At 54.6% G+C, this 21,193-nt stretch overlaps 2 protein-coding genes across 2 annotated transcripts; one reads left to right on the top strand and one right to left on the bottom strand.

Annotated features, from left to right (window-relative positions):
* Positions 1-603: 603 nt before the first annotated feature.
* UBXN6 (UBX domain protein 6) lies at positions 604-4,818 on the top strand. Its single transcript, XM_061467012.1, has 11 exons — positions 604-764; positions 865-1,028; positions 1,115-1,176; positions 1,397-1,528; positions 1,984-2,081; positions 2,420-2,495; positions 2,582-2,666; positions 2,841-3,060; positions 3,130-3,260; positions 3,842-3,987; positions 4,655-4,818. Exons 1-11 carry the CDS (start codon positions 688-690, stop codon positions 4,781-4,783), a joined length of 1,320 nt encoding a protein of 439 aa, XP_061322996.1. The 5' UTR covers positions 604-687; the 3' UTR covers positions 4,784-4,818.
* Positions 4,819-5,677: 859 nt separating this feature from the next.
* CHAF1A (chromatin assembly factor 1 subunit A) lies at positions 5,678-20,251 on the bottom strand. Its single transcript, XM_061466928.1, has 14 exons — positions 20,163-20,251; positions 19,073-19,875; positions 16,820-16,876; positions 14,074-14,315; positions 13,429-13,489; positions 12,932-13,000; positions 12,328-12,551; positions 11,797-11,965; positions 11,514-11,594; positions 11,340-11,429; positions 10,882-11,143; positions 9,837-10,324; positions 7,932-8,025; positions 5,678-6,157 (listed from the first exon to the last, which is right to left on the bottom strand). The coding sequence occupies exons 1-14, from the start codon at positions 20,209-20,211 to the stop codon at positions 6,072-6,074; spliced, it is 2,775 nt and encodes a 924-aa protein (XP_061322912.1). The 5' UTR covers positions 20,212-20,251; the 3' UTR covers positions 5,678-6,071.
* Between the last annotated feature and the right edge of the window lie 942 nt (positions 20,252-21,193).

Consider the following 21,193-nt stretch of genomic DNA (forward strand, 5'->3'; position numbering starts at 1 on the left):
GGGGACTGCGGCCCCCAGGGGCAGCGGGCGGTGATGGGCGGGCAGCGCCCGGAGGGGACGTCCCTTTAAGGTCCCTTCCAACCCGACCCATCCCACGGCTCCATGCCATATCCCAGGCTGTGCCATATCCCAGGCTGTGCCATATCCCTGTCCCTGTCCCTATCCCTGTCCCTATCCCTGTCCCTGTCCCTATCCCTGTCCCTGTCCCTTTCCCTGTCCCTTTCCCTGTCCCTATCCTGTCCCTGTCCCTATCCCTGTCCCTATGCCTATCCCTATCCCTGTCCCTATCCCTGTCCCTATCCCTGTCCCTATCCCTGTCCCTGTCCCTATCCCTGTCCCTATGCCTATCCCTATCACTGTCCCTATCCCTGTCCCTGTCCCTAGCCCTGTCCCTGTCCCTATCCCTATCCCTGTCCCTGTCCCTATCCCTATCCATGGGCACCCTGTGGTGGCCCGGGGGTCCCCTCCCGTTCCCTGCGCCCCGGAGGACCGCGGGGGTCACGGAGCGCCGGCAGCGCAGAGCGGTTCCGGGGACACGCCCCTTCCGCTGGCAGTGACGCGGGCGGGCGCGGCGGCCCCGGTCCCATCCCGGTTCCATCCCGGTCCCCTCCCGGTTCCATCCCGGTCCCCTCCCGGTTCCATCCCGGTTCCATCCCGGTCCCCTCCCGGTCCCATCCCGGTCCCGCCATGCGCAAGTTCTTCCAGGAGATCAAGGCCGACCTCAAGTTCAAGGCGGCGGGGCCCGGGCAGAAGCTGTCGGAGCCGTCCCGGTACGGGGTAGGGCAGCGGGGACCCTCCGGTAACGGCGGGGGGGGGGGGAGCCCGGATCCGGTGGCTCTGACCCGAGCCCTCGCTCCTGCGCAGGGCCCCGGCCCCCAGGGAGAGCCCGAAGGCGGCGGCGGCGGCCCCGAGGCCCCGTCAGGGCCCCACGGATGAGGCGCAGATGGCGGCGGCGGCGGCGCTGGCCCGCATGGAGGGGAGGCCCAAGGCCAAGGCGGCCTCGTCGCAGGAGGCCATCAGGAGCCAGGGTAGGGCCGGCTGCGGGTGCTGGGAGACGGGAACGGGGCCCCCATGCGCTGCCCGCGGCCGCTGTAACCGGGGTTGTCTCTTGCAGTGCGGAAGGAGCTGAGGGCGGAGGCGGCCGCCGCTGAGAGAGGGCCCGATGCAGAGGAAGGGGTGAGAGCCGCCGCTTCCCCAGCAGAGGCTGGGCTGGGGGCTCCGGACATCCCCCAGCTCCAAGGCTGCCGCGGGCACGGGCGCCTCCACCGGAGCGGGTTGCTCCGAGCCCCTGTGTCCGCCCTGGAGCACCGGAACCCCCGCTCCCGCAGTGCCGGGCTTGGGCATTGAAGGCCGAGCCCTCCCCGTGCTCACCCGGTGCCGGCTTTGCCTCCTTCAGGACGCGGCCTCCCCCGCGGAGGACGGCGCCGCCGCTCTCTCCGTTTCCGGGGTCTTCTTCACGTGCCCCCTGAGCGGGGAGCGTGTCCGGAGGGACAGGAAGGAGCAGCACCTCAGGGAAGCCATCCAGGCCGTAAGTGCTTCACTCGCGGCCTTCCCCTGCTCCGCTCCGTGGCACGGGTCCCCTCTCCAGCCCCGCACCTTCTCCAGGCGCCTCCCGAAGGAGCCATGCAAACTCCCGTGCCAGCCCCTCCCTCGGCATTCCTGTTTACCGGTTTGGGCTGGGATGGCGTGCGTTATCCTCATAGCAGCTCTGCTGCGCCTTGGGTTTGTGGCCGAGTCTTGATTACACACTGGAAGTGGCCAAAGGGGGGAGGAGGGAATAAATCCCTTTGCTTCATGCTTTACCTATGAGACGTCTTCAGCCCAACCCTCATTTGGGTTGGTTTTGCCCCACTTTGCCCCTGTTGCTCCTCGCTGCCATCCCAGCACGGGCAGAACCAGCCTGGTGCTGGGTTGAACCACACCAGTCCCTTTGTGTGGAGCAGCAGCAGCTCCCCCTGACCAGCTTCCCTCCTTCTCTCCCAGTATTTCTCCGTAGATCCAGTGGCAGCTTCCATCATGGAGATTCACACCTTCAATAAGGACCGGGAGAGAGTGCGCGTGGGGCTGGAGACCATGGCCAAGTACGTGGGGCTGGTGGTCAAGGGGCACCCAGGGGCCTTGGCAAGTCATTCTCTTGCTGTGCTCCAGGGCAGAGTCTGTAGGACACCAAATCCCAAGGCTTAAACCATCTTCAGTGTCAGCTGGAGTAAGGGCAGCATCTCCACGAGGGTTTAATGGTCACTGCACTCATCCAGGTTTGGGAGCTGCTGGTTGGGATCCAGCTTCTGCCTGCCTTGGGGAGGAAATGGTCCTGCTTTCCTGTGATTTTCAGTGAGGAATACTGAGGTCTCTCAGTCACTTGCTGCACGGTGGAAGAGCACATCCTGCTCTGATCCAGGCCACGTTCCTCTCTCTGCAGGTATCTGGATAACATCTGTCTCCATCCGGAGGAGGAGAAGTACCGGAAAATCAAACTGCAGAACAAAGTGTTTCAGGTGAGGTGAAGGCTCCCCCGGGCGCTCTGCCCAGCAGAGTCCTTGCCTGGAGCGGGATACATCCAACTTGGTGCCTTTTCTTCCAGGAGAGGATAGGCTGCTTGGAAGGGATACACGGGTTTTTCCAGGCTGTCGGGTTTGAGACAAAAACACTGCCTGTTCCAGGACAAGGCAAGACATGGGAGTGTTAAACTGGAAGGGGGGTGTGTGTGGCTGGGGGGACGTCCTGGGGGAGGCTGCAATGGGAGCAGCAGTTTCCCTGTTCATGCATCCCGTTTCCTGGAGAGCGCGGAACCTCATCCATTGCTTGTGTAAAGGGCCTCAGCTCCTGGCCTTGTGTTGCAGAGGGCACAGAGGAGTACTACGTGCTGCGGGAGGAGGCGCTGGCCCGCCTGGACGAGCTCAGGCACCACAAGGAGCAGCTGCTGAGCTCGGAGCCCCTGCGGGCGCGCTTGGACCGGCAGCGCTGCGTGTTCAAACCGTCCCCTGCCGCCGCCCGCTTCGAGCTGCCCCCCGACTTCTACAGCCTCACCGCCGAGGAGCTCAGGCGCGAGCAGCGCCTCCGGTGGGTTCCTTTCGGAGGAGGCTCGGGCCGCCAGCCTCCGGCTTCCTCTCACCTCGCCTTTCCCTAAAGGACAGAAGCAGTGGAGAAGGCTTCAATGCTGAGGACAAAAGCCATGCGAGAGAAGGAAGAGCAAAGGGAAATGCGGAAGTACAACTACACCCTGCTCCGGGTCCGCTTCCCCGATGGGTATCTCCTCCAAGGTAAAAAGCCTTCTTAGCCTTTAGAAGCTTCTGAGAACACTCGTAGCCAAAGAGCTTGCCCGTTAAGCAGGCTGGAGGTGTGCTGAGCGAAACACAAGCAATAAAGAGCCCAGAGTGGGGTAAGGCTTCTCTGACTCCTCATCTCCAAGCCCTTTGCCTGGCCAGGCTTGAGTGGAGAGGGAAGAATCCCAAGGCTCTGTTAATTAAATCCTGCTCTTCCCAGGCTGCCAGGAGCAAGCTGGACTCGTTAGATGAAGTTGTTACAGCAGCCAGCATGAGGCTGCCTGTGCTATACAAGGGGATGAAATCCACTTCAAGTCTTACAGCAGAACTCTGGGAAGCATTTCAGGCTTTCCCAGCTCTTTGTTAGAGGCTGGCAGGGGCTTGGGACAAATTAAAGCAGGTTTTGGCTTTGGGGATTGTGCTTTTCTACTTCGCAGTCAAATCGGGCTGTTTCTGTGGCACTGAAGTGGTTCGGGAAGTGAGGATGAGTGCGGGAGCCCCACGGAACCTACCACAAAAGGTTAGATTGGGGAATGCCGGACTCTCTCTCAATATCTCCCCTTGTTTGCTCATGGCAGGGACGTTTTATGCACGAGAATCGGTCTCTGCGCTCTACACCTTTGTGAGAGAAGCACTCCGAGAAGACTGGCTGCCCTTTGAGCTTCTGGGACCTGGAGGTCTCAAACTCACAGATGAGAACTTGGCCTTCAATGAATGCGGGCTGGTGAGTGAAAAAGAGCTGGTACCTGCCAGGGGGTCCTCAGGTGGTCAGAGTCACCCGCTGCTCATAACGTAGAGAGAGGTTTGTGTCTGCTGCTTCCAGTGCCCCGAGTGCTGCTCTGCCTCCTTCTCTTTAAGCACTGATTGAAGGCTTCTGGCTCAAGGCAGAGGTCTGGAAGGAAGTACCCGACAGGAGGGTGTAGTGAGGTGGGGTCAGTCGCTTCTCCCAAGGAACAAAAGGAAACGGCCTCAAGCTGCACCAGGGCAGGTTTAGATGGAGCTGAGGAACAATTCCTGCCCCAGAGGGTGCTCAGGCATCGGAACAGGCTGCCCAGGGCAGGGCCGCAGTCACCGTCCCTGCGAGTGTTTACGCACCATGGAGACGAGGCCTCAGTGCCATGGGGCAGCGGTGGCTTTGGCAGTGCTGGGGAGCAGTTGGACTTGATGCTTTTCTTTTCCAGCCTGGGTGACTCTGTGAACTGCAGCGGCCTGCCTCCATGGCAAACACAGGCTGGGCCGTGGGCAGCAGCTCGAGCACAAGCCCATCAGCATCCCCTAGAAAGAGCTCCTCATAGCACCCCACACTTGCCGCTCTTCCCAAGGCGTGCACATACCCCGGGTTCTGAGGTCCCAGCATCACCCTGCTCCAGCTCAGTGCCTTTCCTGTGCAGGTACCCTCAGCCCTGCTGACCCTGGCCTGGGATGCAGGGGTCATGGCAGACATCCGGGCGGCGGGAGAGGAGCAGCCACGAAGCCCCCTGAAAGCAGAGCTTCTCGCCAGAGTCCAGACACTGTCATGAAATAAAGGGCACTGGAGGCAGGGCCGGGGCTTTCAGACTCCTGCTTCCATTTCCCGTGCGGACTGAGCTCAGCAATGGCTTGGGGTTAAGCTCTGCGCAGCAGGAGCCTCGGCTCAGCCGTGTCACACCAACCTCGTGGTCCCCTCCACGCACTGAGTCCTGCCCTCTAGGACTCTTCTGGGACTGCTCTGAAGGGCTTTAAGAGCCACGTTTAGCAGGGACTGCTCGAGGTGTTCCCAAGCCCAGGCTGAAGCATCTCTCTCCTCCCTCGTAGGGGGGTACTCAGCGCTAGTACTAGGCTGGATTCCCACTCGAGTGAGCCTGGATGTAGGGCTGGGCTTTTCCTTTTGCTTCTGTGTGCACTGGAACTCCTATTGGAGAGAACATATGTAGATGAACCATATGTAGATGAACCATTCTGTTCAGTGGAATGGTTAAAGACTCAGTTCTGTTCAAAGCTGCTGGAATTGCATTGCTCTGTAGGTTTGAAATGCAGGGGCTGGCACTGGTGTTGCTGTGGCATCACCCACCTCTTCACTCCACGCACCCACAGCCAGCCCAAGGGACTGACAACACCTGCTTACGGTGAGAGATGATGCCTCAAACTGCAGCCAGGGGTTTAGGGAACTAATCCATCACCTCACAAGCCATAGAAGGTTAGAATTCCCAGCAAGTCTGATGCTAGTTCAGTCTTTTATATGGCAGTCGTGATGGCTTTGCACTCTACAGCCTCTGCTGCAGCAGTGGGTACAGGAGACCAACAATCAACCCTGATCAACAATCAACACCAGCCGAAACGGAGGGGACACAAGGTGTGGTTTCTTCTCTTTCCCCAAGGTAAAGCCCTGCTGCTGTTCTCTGGAGCAAGGAAGACCACAAACAGGAGGCTAGAGATAGCATAAATTCACATATAATTGTACATCATTTATACCCAAGGCCATGCTATACAACATTATGAACAGTCATTCACCCAGTGGCATCACAACAAGCTTATTCCAGAAGCCCTCTGCTAGGTTTAGAGATAATTTAGATACCTTCCATTACAAAGAAGTATCAAAATGTCAATAATGCTTTATTAAGGACAGAGTAAGACGCAGGATTTTCTTCTTTTAACCTAAAAACTAGGACTAAAAACATAAGCTTCCATTGGGGCTGAAGCAGAACAAAGTGCTGTCTTCTCTTTACAAGAAATATGGAACACTTTCAAGTATCTCCTTCAAAGATACGCTGGGTTTAAGGTTCTCTAACTCATTCTACGTACATCCAGAAGTTAGTAGGTGGTTAAGGCTCAAACTGCATTAGATGGGCTGAGCATGCTGGTGTCCTGGGGAGCAGGTCCTCTACCACTTGAGTCCAAAGCTGCCACTGTAGAATCTGCAAAGGAGAAAATGGGTTGGTTTGGGGTGATTTAGGTTGGGGGGTTTTAACTATGCTCCTGAACGGAGTAGGGTTGGACTGCTCGCTGCTTGCTGTCTTCCCTTGTGAGTCTCCTTCTCAATGCTGTTTAAAACCTGGGTTTAATATTGGGTTAACACCAATGCAGAATAAAATCACTTCAACCGTAAAAAGAGATCTTCCTCATCTTTGCAGTGCTTTAGACTCAAGCAGAGGCAAACAAAGGCAGTTGCCTGTGTGTCAACAAAGCCTGAGGCAGGGAAGCTGCTGAACAGCAGCCCCATCCTCAGGACAAGGCTTTCATCTCCCTCCAGTCTTGTAATAAGCAAAAAGCAGCTTAAGATTAAATGGAAAGCTTCTTGTCAAGCAGTTCCATTGTCTGCTTGGGAAGGAGAGGAGGAATGCGGCACCAGATATGTCTAGAATGGGTCAAACATTCAGCTTTAGGATGCAGGGCTTCAGGAATATGCACAAGCTCTTCTCTATCAGCTCGAGGAGCTGCCCTCCACAAAACCCCACTTAATTCAGGTTGTGGCAGTGGCATTGTGAAAGCTCTATTGTAAGAAAGGGCTGGGAGGGTTTGAAAGTGGTTTAGAGGAGCTGAATGCACATCATGTGCTTGGCATTAAGTTATTGATGTGTATGAACAAGTATTTATAGTTAAAACCTGGCTGAGATGAAAGGAGCTGCTCCACATCCTCATCCCACTGCGGCTGAATCCGGAGCCTGAAAGGACACACTATAAGCGTTGGAGCTTTGAAAGCCACTTCCTAAGGGATAACTGGGACACAAATACGAGCAACTGCTTCGATTCTAGAGCAGAGCTTCACAGCACTGACCAGAGCCCTCACCTGTCAGCCCAGAGCTTGGCCACTGTCCTACAATGGGCTGGGGTGGAAGGGACCTTAAATCTCCTCCAGCTCCAACCCCTGCCAGGGCAGGGACCCCTTCCACTGGAGCAGCTTGCTCCAAGCCCCTGTGTGCAACCTGGCCTTGAACACTGCCAGGGATGGGGCAGCCACAGCTTCTCTGGGCACCCTGTGCCAGCGCCTCAGCACCCTCACAGGGGAGAGCTTCTGCCTAAGAGCTCATCTCAGTCTCCCCTCTGGCAGGTTAAAGCCATTCCCCTTGGCCTGTCCCTACAGGCCCTTGTCCGAAGCACCTCTTCACATTTCCTGCAGCCCCTTTAGGCACTGGAGCTGCTCTCAGGTCTCCCCTTCAGGAGCCTTCTCTTCTCCAAGCTGCCCCAGCCCAGCTCTCTCAGCCTGGCTCCAGAGCAGAGCTGCTCCAGCCCTTTCAGACAACTCAGCCTGCACCTATGGCTTCAAGAAGGCAGCAGGGGGGAGTTACAATCCAGACCCTGTCAGTCCTGGCAGGGCTCTGGCCTGTGCATACCCCAGTCAGCAACACTGACCAACAGTTCCTGGATCTGCTGAGCCTGACCCCAACATTCCCATTTCTTACCAGAAAAGAAGCAGAAACCAAAGGTAACACTGGCAGCCAAATGCTATTTGCACTGTTTAATCAACGGGAGGGAGGAGGGAAGAGGTAAGGGCACATTAAAGACTGTAAATAGCAAAGCAGCATCTAGAATAAAACATGAAAAGCACAGAAGTACCTAGAATAAAATACCCAGAGAGGAGAGCACGAGGCTTGGGGAGAAAGGGGCACAAGAGCTCGAGTGGTTCAGCCCCACACCCCATCCTCTCCCTCGTGGGAGAGCCAAGAGGTTGCTATCGTTTTCCTTCCCCACCTTTGCCTGGCTGTATATCCATAATAATGCAGTCATCATCCTCCTCATCTTCCTCAGTGTCTGCCTGAAATCCATCCATCTCTGCAGCTTCAGCCTGAAGGGAAACAGAGGAGCCTTTAACAGCAAGCTGAAGGTGCCGGGGCAGTGCTGCTGAGGCAGCAGTGGGTGCTCCCCACCACTGGGGCTCCCAGCACCCTCTGACCAGCTGCGAGGGAAGAGAAAGCAGCGAGTCCCGGCTCCAACAGGCCAGGATCAGGGATAAAAGGCCTCATGTGCAGTGGCTCAGGGAGCGGGAAGCACGCCGAGCTGCTGCTCCAGGAGGTTTCACTCTTGCACAACGCGCTCGACAGCCTCCACAGCAAAACAGAGCTCCAACCTGGGCTGAACCTCATGGGTTCTGTTGTTTTGGAAGGGGAATCTAGGATCTGGTCCCCACCACCCCCTCCAAGCTGTTCCAAGAGAAGAAACTTCACATTTGCATCTCCCATTAAAGCCACAGCTCTCAGATGAAGCTGTTCCCCTCCCACACGTGCGCAGGTACTGCCCACTTCCAGAGCCAGGCCTCCCCTCCCCACAGCTTATGTAAAAGCACCTTTACCTACATGAGAACACCACGTGCTGGGGGGCAGAACCTGGCAGCCTTGACTCCCACCCGTTCCTGCTGTCCCCACGCTCCCCCACACTCAGCAGGAAGGATGGGATCGAGGACCTCCCTTTAGAGGTCCTAAGGCATGAAAGGTTTTGGGGCCTCTGCACCCCACAGGCACGGCCTGAAGCTGCTTTGGGGAGCTGGTGATGGGATTCTACTAAAAGCCTCTCTTTGGCTCTTCCTGCTCAAGCACTCACTCCTCAGCAGCTTCCAGCGGGTGCCAAGCAGGGATTTTTATCTCTGCCTTTATTTAGTGGCTGAGGAAAAAACCCAAGCAGATGGAGTTCGGGGGCTGAACAGCTTCGTGCAAGCCTCTGATCCCCATCACTACTTGCATGGGGAGCTGCTTCAGAAGACAAGCCAGGAATAAAGTGGGAAGGAAAAGCATCAAAAGCCTTGTCTGTGGCTCCTTTCCTAACCCCCTTGTCCACAGAGGATGAGGGATAAACCCCCCAGCAGTTCACGCCCTGCCCTACTCATAGGTTTGGAAGCACATGGTTGGTAACACCAAACTTCAGGACCTATATATAAGACCTTCATGTCTTAAATACACAGTGAAGCATCACCCAACACATACTTTTGAGTCATCATTTGGGGTGATTAAGCTGTTCATAGTACCCGTGGTTACCCTGAAAAGCAGAAGCCAACAACAGGAAGACCACAACAAAGCTTAGAGCTGGAGTAGCAACTCCTTCGAATCCATCTCATTTTGTTCCTATGAATGGGGATGTTTTTAAAGCAGCTCTTGAAATTCAGCTTTATGGATGACAGGATAAGCTGGAGACTTTGCAGACTTATTATAGGTTGAGTTGCAGCACTTAGGAACCACATTGAATCAGTGCACATGCAAGTGATGTAAGTCCCCAGCTCGGGCTATGCATCTGGCAGCCATACACAGACATAAAAACCTGCATACAAATGACACACAGCTGTAAAACCAAGGCCAAGCAGAAACTATTCACAGCTTGGATGCAAATCACTGCCAAATAGCAGAGAATGGAAGAACAGCAGGAAAGCAACATTCTTCAATGGAACACACAGGCCAGGCTGGAGGGGCACAAAAGAAACCCATCTCTTCAGAGTCACATCACTTCACTCCCTTCCCCCACAAAAAAAGAGGGGGGGTGTGTAAAGAAAAGCGTCTGCAGCTTTATATTTGGCCTCTGCTCATCCGGACCAAGTTTGGGGTGTGCTGGGGGACACAGCTCCATCCCTGCTGTGCTGTCCTGGGGAAGAACTCCCCAACAGGAACTCACCTGCTCAGCATCCCGAGGTCTCTTCATGAACCTGGTGATGGACATGCTGCCCGTGGGCTTCCTCTTCACTGCCACGGGGGTGGGCTGCAGCACAGCCAGGCCGGCCCCGCTGCCAGCCTCCTCCTTCCCCGAGGAGGGCACCTGGGTGACGTAGTTCCACTGGCACGGGACGGGGAGATGCTCCTGGTCAAAGCTCCTGAGCACCTCGGAGTGGACGTACCAGCACATGCGGTACTCGGGCCTCTTCTCGTACACAGAGTTCTCCGAGATGATCCTCTTTAGCCTGGCTTTGGAAGGGACCCCACTGTCCTCCCCGACGGGCGTCTGCGGGCGGGAGGCCATGGGGCTGGCGGGGCTGGCGTCGCTGCAGTCGGCGGCCGCCGTCACGTCACTGAACATTCCCTGCCGGCAGCACTCCTGGAACTCCTGGATGATCACTTTGCTCCCGTTCACGTTGCCGTGCAGCAGCGGCAGGAGGTGGGCAAGGACTGCAGAGAAGGAAGGAGGCAAAGGTTGGGTTGGGGGGGGATAAAGAACTCTTGAAGGGCTGGGAAGAGCCACCAGGACACAGGGGCCAGGAGGACAAAGAGGCTGAGGGTAATTTTAGATCCAGGATTGTAACGGGAGCTAAATTGGACGGAGAAAAGGCACCCTCGAGTGAAAGCTCTGACCCCTGTTCCAACCTTTCTGTTCATTATCCACAGCCTTGTGTTACTCAGTACCAAAACCTGTCACACAACCTAAACCCTCTCCCCGCTTAGCAATAACCAGGTCAATGGGCCCAAGCACTTCCAGTCCTAAATCTGCATCTACTGAAGTGCTGCTGCCTTCACTTCCTACATTATCCAGAGCAGGAGTTTCTGGGGGAGTGCAATCAAGGCCATACAGCTGCAACGCTGGGAAACTCTTTTCCAAGAGCTCTCAGAGATTCCTTGGATTTCAGAAACAGGTTGTTCTGAACTTGACACTCAGTATGAAAAGCTGTGCTCTCCCAGGCAGAGTGCAGCAGTGCACAAACACAAGTATTTAGCTCTTCAGGTCTTACTTTGCTGATCTTTTGCTCTTTTCTTGCTACATTTCTGGACCTGCTGTTCTTCCTCTGCAAGGGGTGCATCCAGGACGCAGGCTGTGAACTGCTGCAGAACCTTCACGTCTGCATTTGTGCCGCTGTCGTGTTCTGCTCCTTCCCAGACGCAGCCGATTTTCACAGGCTGCAGCACATGGAACCTCTTCCCCTTGGCCATCAGCTCATCCCACTCCTTTGCTTTCAGCTTCTGACGAACCTTCTGATTCTCTGGATCACACTCCTAAAGCCACAGGGGAGAGAGAATTTGAGAGATGGACCAGGAACAACCAAAAGCTTTTTTCAAGCCAGCTTTTCCCTGTGCTCCCTGAGCTGCAGAAGTTGCTACTGGACCATAGAAACCCAGTTACATCACTGCCAACACTACAAGATTCATTGGGAACACCTGGAAATCCAGTGACCCCCCACAGTTCACTTACTTCTGTCACTCCTTCATCTTCAGATAGGTACCCATGGGGTACAAAAAACCCATCGTCATCATCTTCATCCTCTCCCTCCTCTTCATCATCCTAAAAGCAAACTCTGCTTGTTAGAAAGCACACTGGCAAGTGTTCTGGTTCAGAAAGCTGTTTTCCAGCAGGCAGAATCCTTACCCCTTCACTATGGGAGAGACTTTCTCCAGGTTCCTCCTCTTCCCATTCTTCATCACTATCTACTTCATAGTCCAGTAGCTTCTAGAACAAATGCCAACATGCCATTTGTGTAACCAACTTGAGAGCTCGAGGCCAGACCCCAGCCAGGGGCTGACTATTCAGTAGCAAAAGGGAACATGGAAGTGAATCAGGAATCCCAGAGAACAAGTGAACTTGGCTAAATACATCTTAAGTTCAAGAGCAGGAAGAAGGAAAGAATCCAACAAGCCTGCAAGGTGCTTACACTGTCCTTAGACCAAGGATTCCGGGGATGGATCATAGTGGTTTTCTTGTTCCATGTGCCCCAGTATGCAGGACGGTGATTCTCACAGAACTGCAGGAGTTTCATCCTCCCAAATTTCCCCCTTTCAGGAACAGCGTCTGTTTTGCAGTTATCCACTACCACCACATCCCTGTCAGAACAAGAGAGCAGCTTCAGCCTTTGCACAATGCTCCCCTGCTGCTCCCCAGAACAGCTTAGAGGCAGCTTTTCCTTTTGGAAACAATCAAGGATGAAGAGCAGGAAAGGCCAGCAGCGGCCAGTGCTGCAGGGCAGCTGCCTGAAGCACAAGAATTCCTGCAGGAAAGGGTTTGAGAGCACTGCATGGAATGAAGGAAATCCCCATCATAACCTACTGCTCCCTGGGGAAGCAATTCTCATCTAATACAAGTATTCAAAGCAAAGCTCCCTCTTCCCATCACCTCCAATATTAGACTAAGACAAAGTCAGAACCATTCTGCAGCTCATTACATGCGAGTGAAGCCACAAACTAACCTGTTCACTGTGTCAGGGCTGCTCTTGACAAAAGTAGGTCCAGTTTTACGTGGTTTACGACACTTTAGGTCCCTCAAGAAGGAAACTTCACTGTTCTGTGCATGCAGGAGCTTATCCAGCTGCTCCAAGAAGTCTGGATCCAGGGCGATACGACACAGGGGAGCTAAGACCATGTTCTCCTTGATTTCAAAAGGAGCAAACTTTCCACAAGAGCCAGCAAGAATCTGAAATGTCAAGTGAGGATTGGCAAGGTCTCAACACCCAAGAAACCGTGGTACCAACACGGTCACCATCTGCAACAGACCTGAGCACCAGGCCTGAAGGAAGAGTTAGGTTAAGCCCTTCACATGTGAGACGCCAAGAGATCTTCTCAAGGGACTCTAGGTCTTTAGAGGCAGTGCAGGAGAAGGCAGAGGTGAGGTTTCTCCTCAGCAACTGCAAACTGGTCACAGGCTTCTTTTAAAGCCCTTTACACTTCTGAGATTGGGAAGTGAGGAAAAGAACTAATGCTCTGCCCACCTAAGCAGCTCGAAGGGGCAGATGAGAAGGAAATCTGTACTTGTTAGAAGACAACTACTGAAGGACAGGAACAGCAATACCTCACCTTCGGGGCTTGGGGAGTCTTTGGTTTCTGGAAGAACCTCGTGATTTCTGCTTTCTGGGCATTGATACGCTGCAATCAAAGAGCACATTGTGAATGCACAGGTAGGCCAAGGTTTCTAATTGCAGCAGAGCTCATGCATGACTCAACTTCAAACCCACTGAGGTGTAAAGCAAACTTTCAGGCATTTACCAGCTCCTGTGACTCAACAAACCCCAATTGGCCTCCCTAAGAATGCTCTGGGGATGCCAATGTCATTGCTAAGGCAAAGGATTGAGTTCACCCAGGGCCACTGGAGAAACCAATGTACTTTAAGGGGTAAAAGCAAAGACACACCCCCACATAGAGAAGCCACAGACAAGGAACCTGCAGGACAGAACTGGTGGAGCAGCCCCACCACAGCAGCCTGGCCCAGCTGCACCCAGGGGAGGGTGCCAGGGAGCCCAGGAACATCATTTCCCCAGAGCAGGGTTTAGAGACAAGCTAGAGAAAGCATTTACCTTTTCCTCCTCTCTCAGCCGTTTCTCCTCTTCTTTCTTTCTCTTCTCCTCCAGTTTTGCCCTTTAATACAAAGTTCATTTGAATTGGCAGGAACCATCAGTGTTTATTTGCACCGGGGAAGAGGGGAGAAGCCCCAGACCTTGCCTAAGACCCCATCATGCAAGGCAAGAAGAAAAGCTGTTAATTCAGCCAAGGAGCAGACTTGGTTAAGCGTACAGAAGACTCTCGATTCCTTCTAGAGCAAATATTGCCCTGGTTTAGCCACAAAGTAGCTTCCTCAGTCCCAGGGAAGGGTATTTAGGATATTACCAAGTTACAAGCAACTTCCTCACCAGCCTGGGCACCCGTGCCAGCAAACTGCAAAGTACAAGCAAGACTGGTCATGAAGGGAAAACTCAGTGGAGCATAACAGCACTTTTCAGCCATTTCAAAGCAGAAGCCCAGGTCACCCTGCAAGCAGAAAGCACTGCTGAGACCAGGCTCTGGTGCACGCAGCCTTTCAGGCCTTTCAAACCTACCCTGTAACAGAGGCACGTGCTGTTCGACCAGTATAGCCCCCAGGAGGGGTGGGTGAGGTGGGGATGGTAAGGTCCTCACACCGTGACACGTTATTGCCCAGGGCATGCAGAAACCGAGGCACTTACTCTAAAGCTTCCTGCCTCTCCTTGCGTTTCTCCTCCTTCACTCTCAGCTTCTCGGCTTTTTCCTTTTCTTCCTTCTCTTTCTTTTCCCTCCTTTCTTTCTCTTTCAACTCTTTCTCCTCCTCTTTCTTCTTCTTGGCCTCCTCCTTGGCTCGCTCTTTCGCGGCTTTCGCTTCTTCCTTCAGCCTTCCCTTTTCCTCCCTTTCTGCTTGCAGCTTCTGCAGCTTGTCTGCGCGCTCCTGGTCCTGGGTCGGAAAGAAGCCGTTAAGCAAGGTGTCATTTAGCACACAGCAACGGCTGCTGGCACGAAAACTGGAGGCAAATAAGGACTCTCTTCAGCTGAGATGTTAAATCCCAACCCAGACCCCCCCCCCCCCCCCCCCCCCCCGTGTGCTGGGCTGCACCCCCATCGCATGAGCAGCAGGGCAGGGAGACCCCCCTGCAGCCCTGATCCAGCTCTGGGGCAGCAGCACAAGAGGGACGTGGAGCTGCTGGAGCGAGTGCAGAGGAGGCCATGGAGCTGCTGTGAGGGCTGGAGCAGCTCTGCTCTGGAGCCAGGCTGAGAGAGCTGGGCTGGGGCAGCCTGGAGAGGAGAAGGCTCCTGAAGGGGAGACCTGAGAGCAGCTCCAGTGCCTAAAGGGGCTGCAGGAAACCTGGAGAGGGGCTTGGGACAAGGGCCTGTAGGGACAGGCCAAGGGGAATGGCTTTAACCTGCCCGAGGGGAGACTGAGATGAGCTCTTAGGCAGAAGCTCTTCCCTGTGAGGGTGCTGAGGCGCTGGCACAGGGTGCCCAGAGAAGCTGTGGCTGCCCCATCCCTGGCAGTGCTCAAGGCCAGGCTGGACACAGGGGCTTGGAACAAGCTGCTCCAGTGGAAGGGGTCCCTGCCCATGGCAGGGGTTGGAGCTGGAGGAGCTTTAAGGTCCCTTAAACCCAAACCAGTCTATGGAATTCTTGTACCCATCCAGTGTTTCCCCTGTGGTGCCATTTCCAGCTCTCACAGGACAGGAGGTTATTAACCACAGCTACGTGCTGCTGAGCTGCCTTGTGCTGCCTCTCTGAAGGCATTAACTGTTCTTTTCCTCTAACAAATGGAGGCATTTCCATTTCCTAAGCATCAAGAAAAGCTTTGTGTTCTACTTGCTTTATATTTGAGTCATCCTCATTACCTTTGTGGCATTATGGAAACTTATCTGGGGATGTGATGTTTTCTTTGCAAACACATCCCTCATGAGCTGAGCTTTCATGCTTTGCTGTCAATGGTAGGGCTACCACAGGATTAAATTTAGACAGTTTGATGTGATTTTGCTTTATAAAGCCATCAGGATTTCCTGACAATGTGTTTCAGTCCAAACTCCAGATTGTGAACCTGCTTTAGAAGACCTGGAGCTCACCAGAACTGTCACTGGTGCTAATCCATTTTAGGTAACAGACAACACCAGGCACCCTCAGCATATTCAAGAGGCACGGGGGGGAAGATTACATTGGAAGCGTTGCCTTTCACTGTATTTCCTCCCAGAGCAACTGAAATTCTCCTTATGGGTCTATTGACACAAAGGAGAATGCACAAAGACAGCTTTAGGCACTGGGGACTTCATCAGGAATCGAGGGTGCATCTGTGCTCAGACACACAAACATCCTCCCTGTGCTTTTGCAGCTTTGCTTTATTTGTTTCCCCTCTCTTCTTGGCAAGACCAGACTGAAGTGATCAGTGCACGATGCACAAATAGCTGCAACCAACGCACAAAGCAGTGCCAGTGGTTAAACCCCAACCCAGTCCTGTCAGAACGGAGTCCCTGGTGAAGGGCTCCTGCCTGCTTTGGAAGCGGTGGGAAGTTAACAGCAGGACTGGTGGGGCTGGTTGGTTCTCAGCAGTTTCCATTCTCATCTCTCCCTCACATTACTGCTATTTTTAACATATGTATAGAATTGAAGAAGCAAACAACAGATTGGACTTCTATATGGGGCACTGTAACAGACAAAGCATCTCGAGAGCAGGCTCAGCCGCATACAGAAATCACACGAGGCCCCTACCAACTTTATAAAGTAGCTCCTAAGAAACACAGTAAATTCCTAAGCACAGGCCCCTCTCAACATCCACTTTTCCAACAGGCAAAGCCCACTCCTACAGCACTCCCTAGTCAAGAACTCCCTATGATCCAGCAGAATGGGCAGCATCACCATGCCCCTGTTTGGGTATGGAACAGTTTCCTCACAAGCTGCATTCAAGCAAACCAAGAGCAGAGCTTGAACATTTCCATGTGACATCCAAGAGCTTCTCCAGCAAACCCTCAACTCAGCAGCCCACTTGCCTCCCTTATTAATGAGGAACAGACCCTGTGTTTTGTGGCTTAAAAGGGGGAAGGGAACCAGCCCTAAATAGCTCTGGAAGCTTTCATTTGCATGTGATCACTTTGCAGGGTGCACCTACCCTCTCAGGAAGGGTTTAGGCCACTACTCCTCAAGTTCATTTTGACAAGCAGTCAGCAACATTGACAGGTTCTTAATATCTTACCAAAGTGCACAGGAATGCAGTGCAGGCCACCCACACTTCATTCCATATGCATTAAGCAGCTTTGGAACGAGCCAAGTACTTTAAGTGCATGCATGAAGCTGGCTCCATATGCATCAAGCGAGGAAAAGTGGGATAAGAGATGCTCTAAGTGGACTAAGATGAAACACAAAGGGCTTTGCTTACTATTCACTGTAAAAGCACAGCAGCTTAGCTTTATGTCAGTGAAAATGCCTTACTCTTTGCAATCTCAGCTTCTCCTTCTCTGCAGAGCTTTTGTGGCATTTCTGAGATACCTGGAATGACAAAACACAAGTTTTAGGGATCCACATCCCTCCATGAGGCACTGGAACTCTTGCAGGAGAGCAGCAAGCTCCATCTGAACTGGGTTAACCTTGTTCTTGCAGGTTTCTGTATTCAGCAACTTACCTATTCTATCAGAACACCCTGCCAGCAGCTCTGATTTACAGTGGAGCCTGAAGCCATCCAAATGCTTCAGTTTACTCAGCTTTGCATAACCAAATCCCTTCAGTCTCCTCAGTTCTAAAGTAGCATTTGCAAGGGAATATCATGTGCAGAAAACCAAACAGAGATCAGAGCTGCTCCAAATCACAGGAGCACAACAGAGGTTGTTTAATCACAGCAAAGTCACTTCCTTTGGGTTAAAACTGGTTGGTTGGGGCTTTTTCCATCCTACCACTTACTCTGGGTAGGATATTCAGCTATAACTGCCTGAATTCAAGGGCTGTTATCCATATTTTAACACTGCTTCTTCTTGCTTTTCCACCAGCACATCAACCTGAAGCTCCCAACAGGTCATGCTCCTCATGTTAGTTAATGCTGTTATTTATATAGGGGGATAAAACAGGTATTTGATGTTCAAGAGCATTATGCATGGATTGGTCAAAGGTTTTCATCTGCCAATGTTTCAGCACCCTGGGACTTGTTTCTTGTATTCCCCCATTCCCTCTTCTTCCATTCACAGCGGAAGGTGAGATGTTTGAGTTCTGTGGTTAATAGCTCAACACTGACCAAGTGCTTTATGTTCTGTGCTCACAGCCATCCCCGGTGACGCTGCACAAAGCTGCAGCAGGACACTCTATGGGTAAAATAAGAGCTCTTTCACCTGGGAGCTTTACTTTAATAGGAGCTGTTCCCACTGAGGAAAACAAACTGACCAGGACAGGTTGAGACACAGCTTCCCACTTTGGGAACAGCCTCACCTCACACCACAGGAAAGCAACAACTCGGTTGGGTTCCTGTCTTCCAGTAGTGTTTTACTTGCTCTGCTAGGCTGGAAATCCTTCAAGGAAAGACTGGGAGTTTGAACTGTATAAGAATGGATCACTTTCCTTGATAAGGAGACAGAAGAACTGGAAGCCACCTCCTGAGCTCCAAGCCCCAGCTGCCTCATCCATAGCTCCTTCAGGTTTGGAACTGGATGAGCTTTATGGTCTCTTCCAACCCAAACCAGGTGGGATTCTGGGATTCACCCCAGCCACATGCTCCACTGCCTGGCAGCACATAACCCACCCCTCAAAACCTGCCTCGTTTTCCCCTCTCAGCTGTAGCTGAGCAGCACAGACATGTGGGGCTGCCCAAGCACATTTCCTGGTTTGGAATGTGGGATTGGAATGACTCCCCTGCTGCACAGGCCCCACTGTGGGTGCCTCTGCACCCCACTGATCTCTTCCCAAAGTGACTGAGCGATGAACAGGCACTGGAGCCATGTGAAAGGCCCCATCACCACTGCAGCCACTGTTGAGCTCAGCAGCTTCCCCTTCACCACGAATCAGAGCTCCCAAACTGCAACTACAATGGTAAGAAAGCAGCTCACTCAGAGCTAATGTCGAGGGGTTCCCTCCTGTGCTCCAGCATCCTGCTCCCTGGGAGCAGCATCCATGCAGTGAGCGTTACCTGGTGTGCCTGGAACAAGAGGGATGAGAGCACAAGCTGTGTATGCTCAGTTCAGAGGCTCACCTGCCTCATCCCCCATGCTCACAGAGGGATCTGCAGTGCTACTGATATTCTCTGGCTTCAACTGAAAGCTTTTTCTATGCCACAGCCATTCAGAGCTGGAAAAGCTTCTGCACTGACCTGGACCATGTCTGCTCCTAGGAACTGCAGCAGCTTCAGCAAGAAGAGAACAGAGGTTGTAAACCATCAGCTAATGGACAAACCTGCTTTTGGACACTGTCCTTACCCCAGTGACCAAAGCACCAAGTCCCAGGGTGTGCACTTGAGGAGCACTCCAGTCAAAGAAATGAAATGAACCTGTGACAGAATTAAAAGTCACATCCCCATGATGCAAATGCACCAGCAGCTCCAAACCAGGCACGACTCAAATCCTTCTGCTACAGCTAAGATATAAAAGGGCAATAACTCCATTACATCCCTAATAACTCACCATCACCTTCCACACACATACATCCCATTGGTCCTGTTCACTCCAAGCACAGGAAGCCACCCACCAAAGAGAACAAGGGACCAACCTTCCTCGCAGGCGTGGAGGCAGCCAAGGGGCTGGAGGTTCTCTTTGTCTCTGCTGCAGGCTGCAGCCCAGGGGAGCCCCCAGAGCCAGAGCTGAGCGAGGAGTTGGTGAGCCCAGAGTCCCCTTCCCGGGATGATTCCATGGTCTCGTTTCCCGACGTGATGCTCCCATCCAGAGAAGCGACTGGGGGAGGCTTTGCACTCATAATGTCCTCCAGGAGCACCACAGGCATCTTCCCCCCAAAGATGACATCCTTCAGTTCAGGCGGGTTTACCTTTGTGCTTTCCACGTTGTTACACTCCGTTAACCTGGAATGTGACTGGATTCCACCTACTAAACCTTCATCTTGATTCCCACACAGCGCGTCAGTCTCCATGGGCTCATCCATTTGGCTTCTCTGAGTGGAATCCAGGCAACTCAAGGGGTTTCTCTCTTTTCCTAACATGCCATTAGTTACAGCTAGGGATGAAGATGCTTTTGAGTCCACATGGTCTGTGTCACCACTCAGTCTATGGCTGGAGCCCTTTGTCAGCTCAGTAACGGTTACAGGTTCATTTGGGTTATCTTTTGGGTTCTTCTGGATAAAATGGTCTAATGGTCCCTTTCCATTAACAAGTTCGGGAGCAAAAGCCAGCCCTGGCTCCAGCTGGCAGTCATTCTCCACATTGTCCAGGGATGCAGCCAACACGTCCAGGGAGGGATCCTTACTGGGAGCAAACCCCCCCGAGGAGCTCTTCACTTTCTTGACTTCTGAATCTGCACCGTCCTTCGGCACAGGGTTCAAGCGCTTGAACGGCAGCCGAGCTGGAACGAGAGCTGTGCATTAGCTCAGTCACAGGCACACAGCGGCTTGGGTGGGAAGGGATCTTAAAGCCCATCCAGCTCCAACCCCTGCCAGGGCAGGGACCCCTTCCACTGGAGCAGCTTGCTCCAAGCCCTGTGTCCAACCTGGCCTTGAGCACTGCCAGGGATGGGGCAGCCAAAGCCTCTCTGGGGTCCCCTCACTGCCTCCCCGTTGCACAGAACGAGGCCTGACACCTCCTCAGCGCGCTGCAGCCACGCTGGGGGACGCCGCTGCCCTGCAGCCTTACCTTGTACGAGCTTCCGCGGAGGCGCAGCCGCTTTGTCCCTGCACTCCATGTCTGCGGGAGAGAACCGGCACGGTCAAACCCCCTCCGCGCCTCCCGGCGACACGGAGACCCCCCCACGGCCGCGGGGACCCTCACAGGCCGCGGGGGACGAGGCCGGGCAGGACGGAGGCGGCGGGGCCTGGCTCCGAGGCGCGGCGGCGGCTCCGGGCCTTCTTTGTTACCCCGACCCGGGGAGGCCCCGCGCACCCCGGGGGCCGCCGGAAGCGCCGCTCCCCCCCGCCCCGCGGTACCTGCCCCGGCCCGGCCCGGCCCGGCCCTCCCCTCCCGTCCCGTCCGGTCCCGTCCGGTCCCGGTCCCGCCCCGGCGGCTCCCGCTCGTATTTGGCGGGAGCGGGGGCGCCCCCGCGCCTCGCTGAGCTGATAGGGGGAGCGCGCCCCACGTGACCCCCGCTTCCGCCCGCCCCGCCCCCTGTGAGGCGACCGGCGCTGATTGGAGGCAGCGGCTGTCAGTTTGAAGCGCTGCAGGCGCTGATTGGAGGGCTGGGTGAGGGGCGCCGTTGGGTCCTTACGCCTGTGCTCGAGGCTAGGCCGCAGCCGGGACAGCGGCGGTTCGGCTCCCGGGACGGCTCCGGTGAGACCGGGGCCGCCTTCACCCAGCACCTCCCTGCTGCCACACGGAGGGGCCGGAGGCAGGGCGCGAAATGGCGGCGGCGCCGGGAGCCAATGAGCGATCGGCGCTGGGGCACGCAGGCGCAGAGGTGGGGCGGCTGCCGCGAGGGATTCTGGGAGTTGTAGTTCTCCGGCGGCTCGTCCCCCCGGAAGAGGAGGAGGCAGCTGCGATAGAGCGACAGCAGCGACAGCACCGTCCTCCCCTGGCGCTGTCGCGATAGAGCCCCGCGCTCTCACCCTGCGGCCGCTCCCTCGCACCGTGAGGTGTTGGCACGGCCCCGCCCGCAGGCGGTCCCGGTTGGCGGCGCTCCGCCGGGCCGGCAGGGGGCGTGGCGGCGGAAGCGGCGGGGCTGGGCTGGGCTC

Source organism: Pezoporus flaviventris, unplaced genomic scaffold (genome assembly GCF_033815535.1).
Source record: "Pezoporus flaviventris isolate CSIRO_AGI_PZ_B2104156 unplaced genomic scaffold, CSIRO_AGI_Pfla_v1 ptg000043l, whole genome shotgun sequence".
Taxonomy (NCBI): domain Eukaryota; kingdom Metazoa; phylum Chordata; class Aves; order Psittaciformes; family Psittacidae; genus Pezoporus; species Pezoporus flaviventris.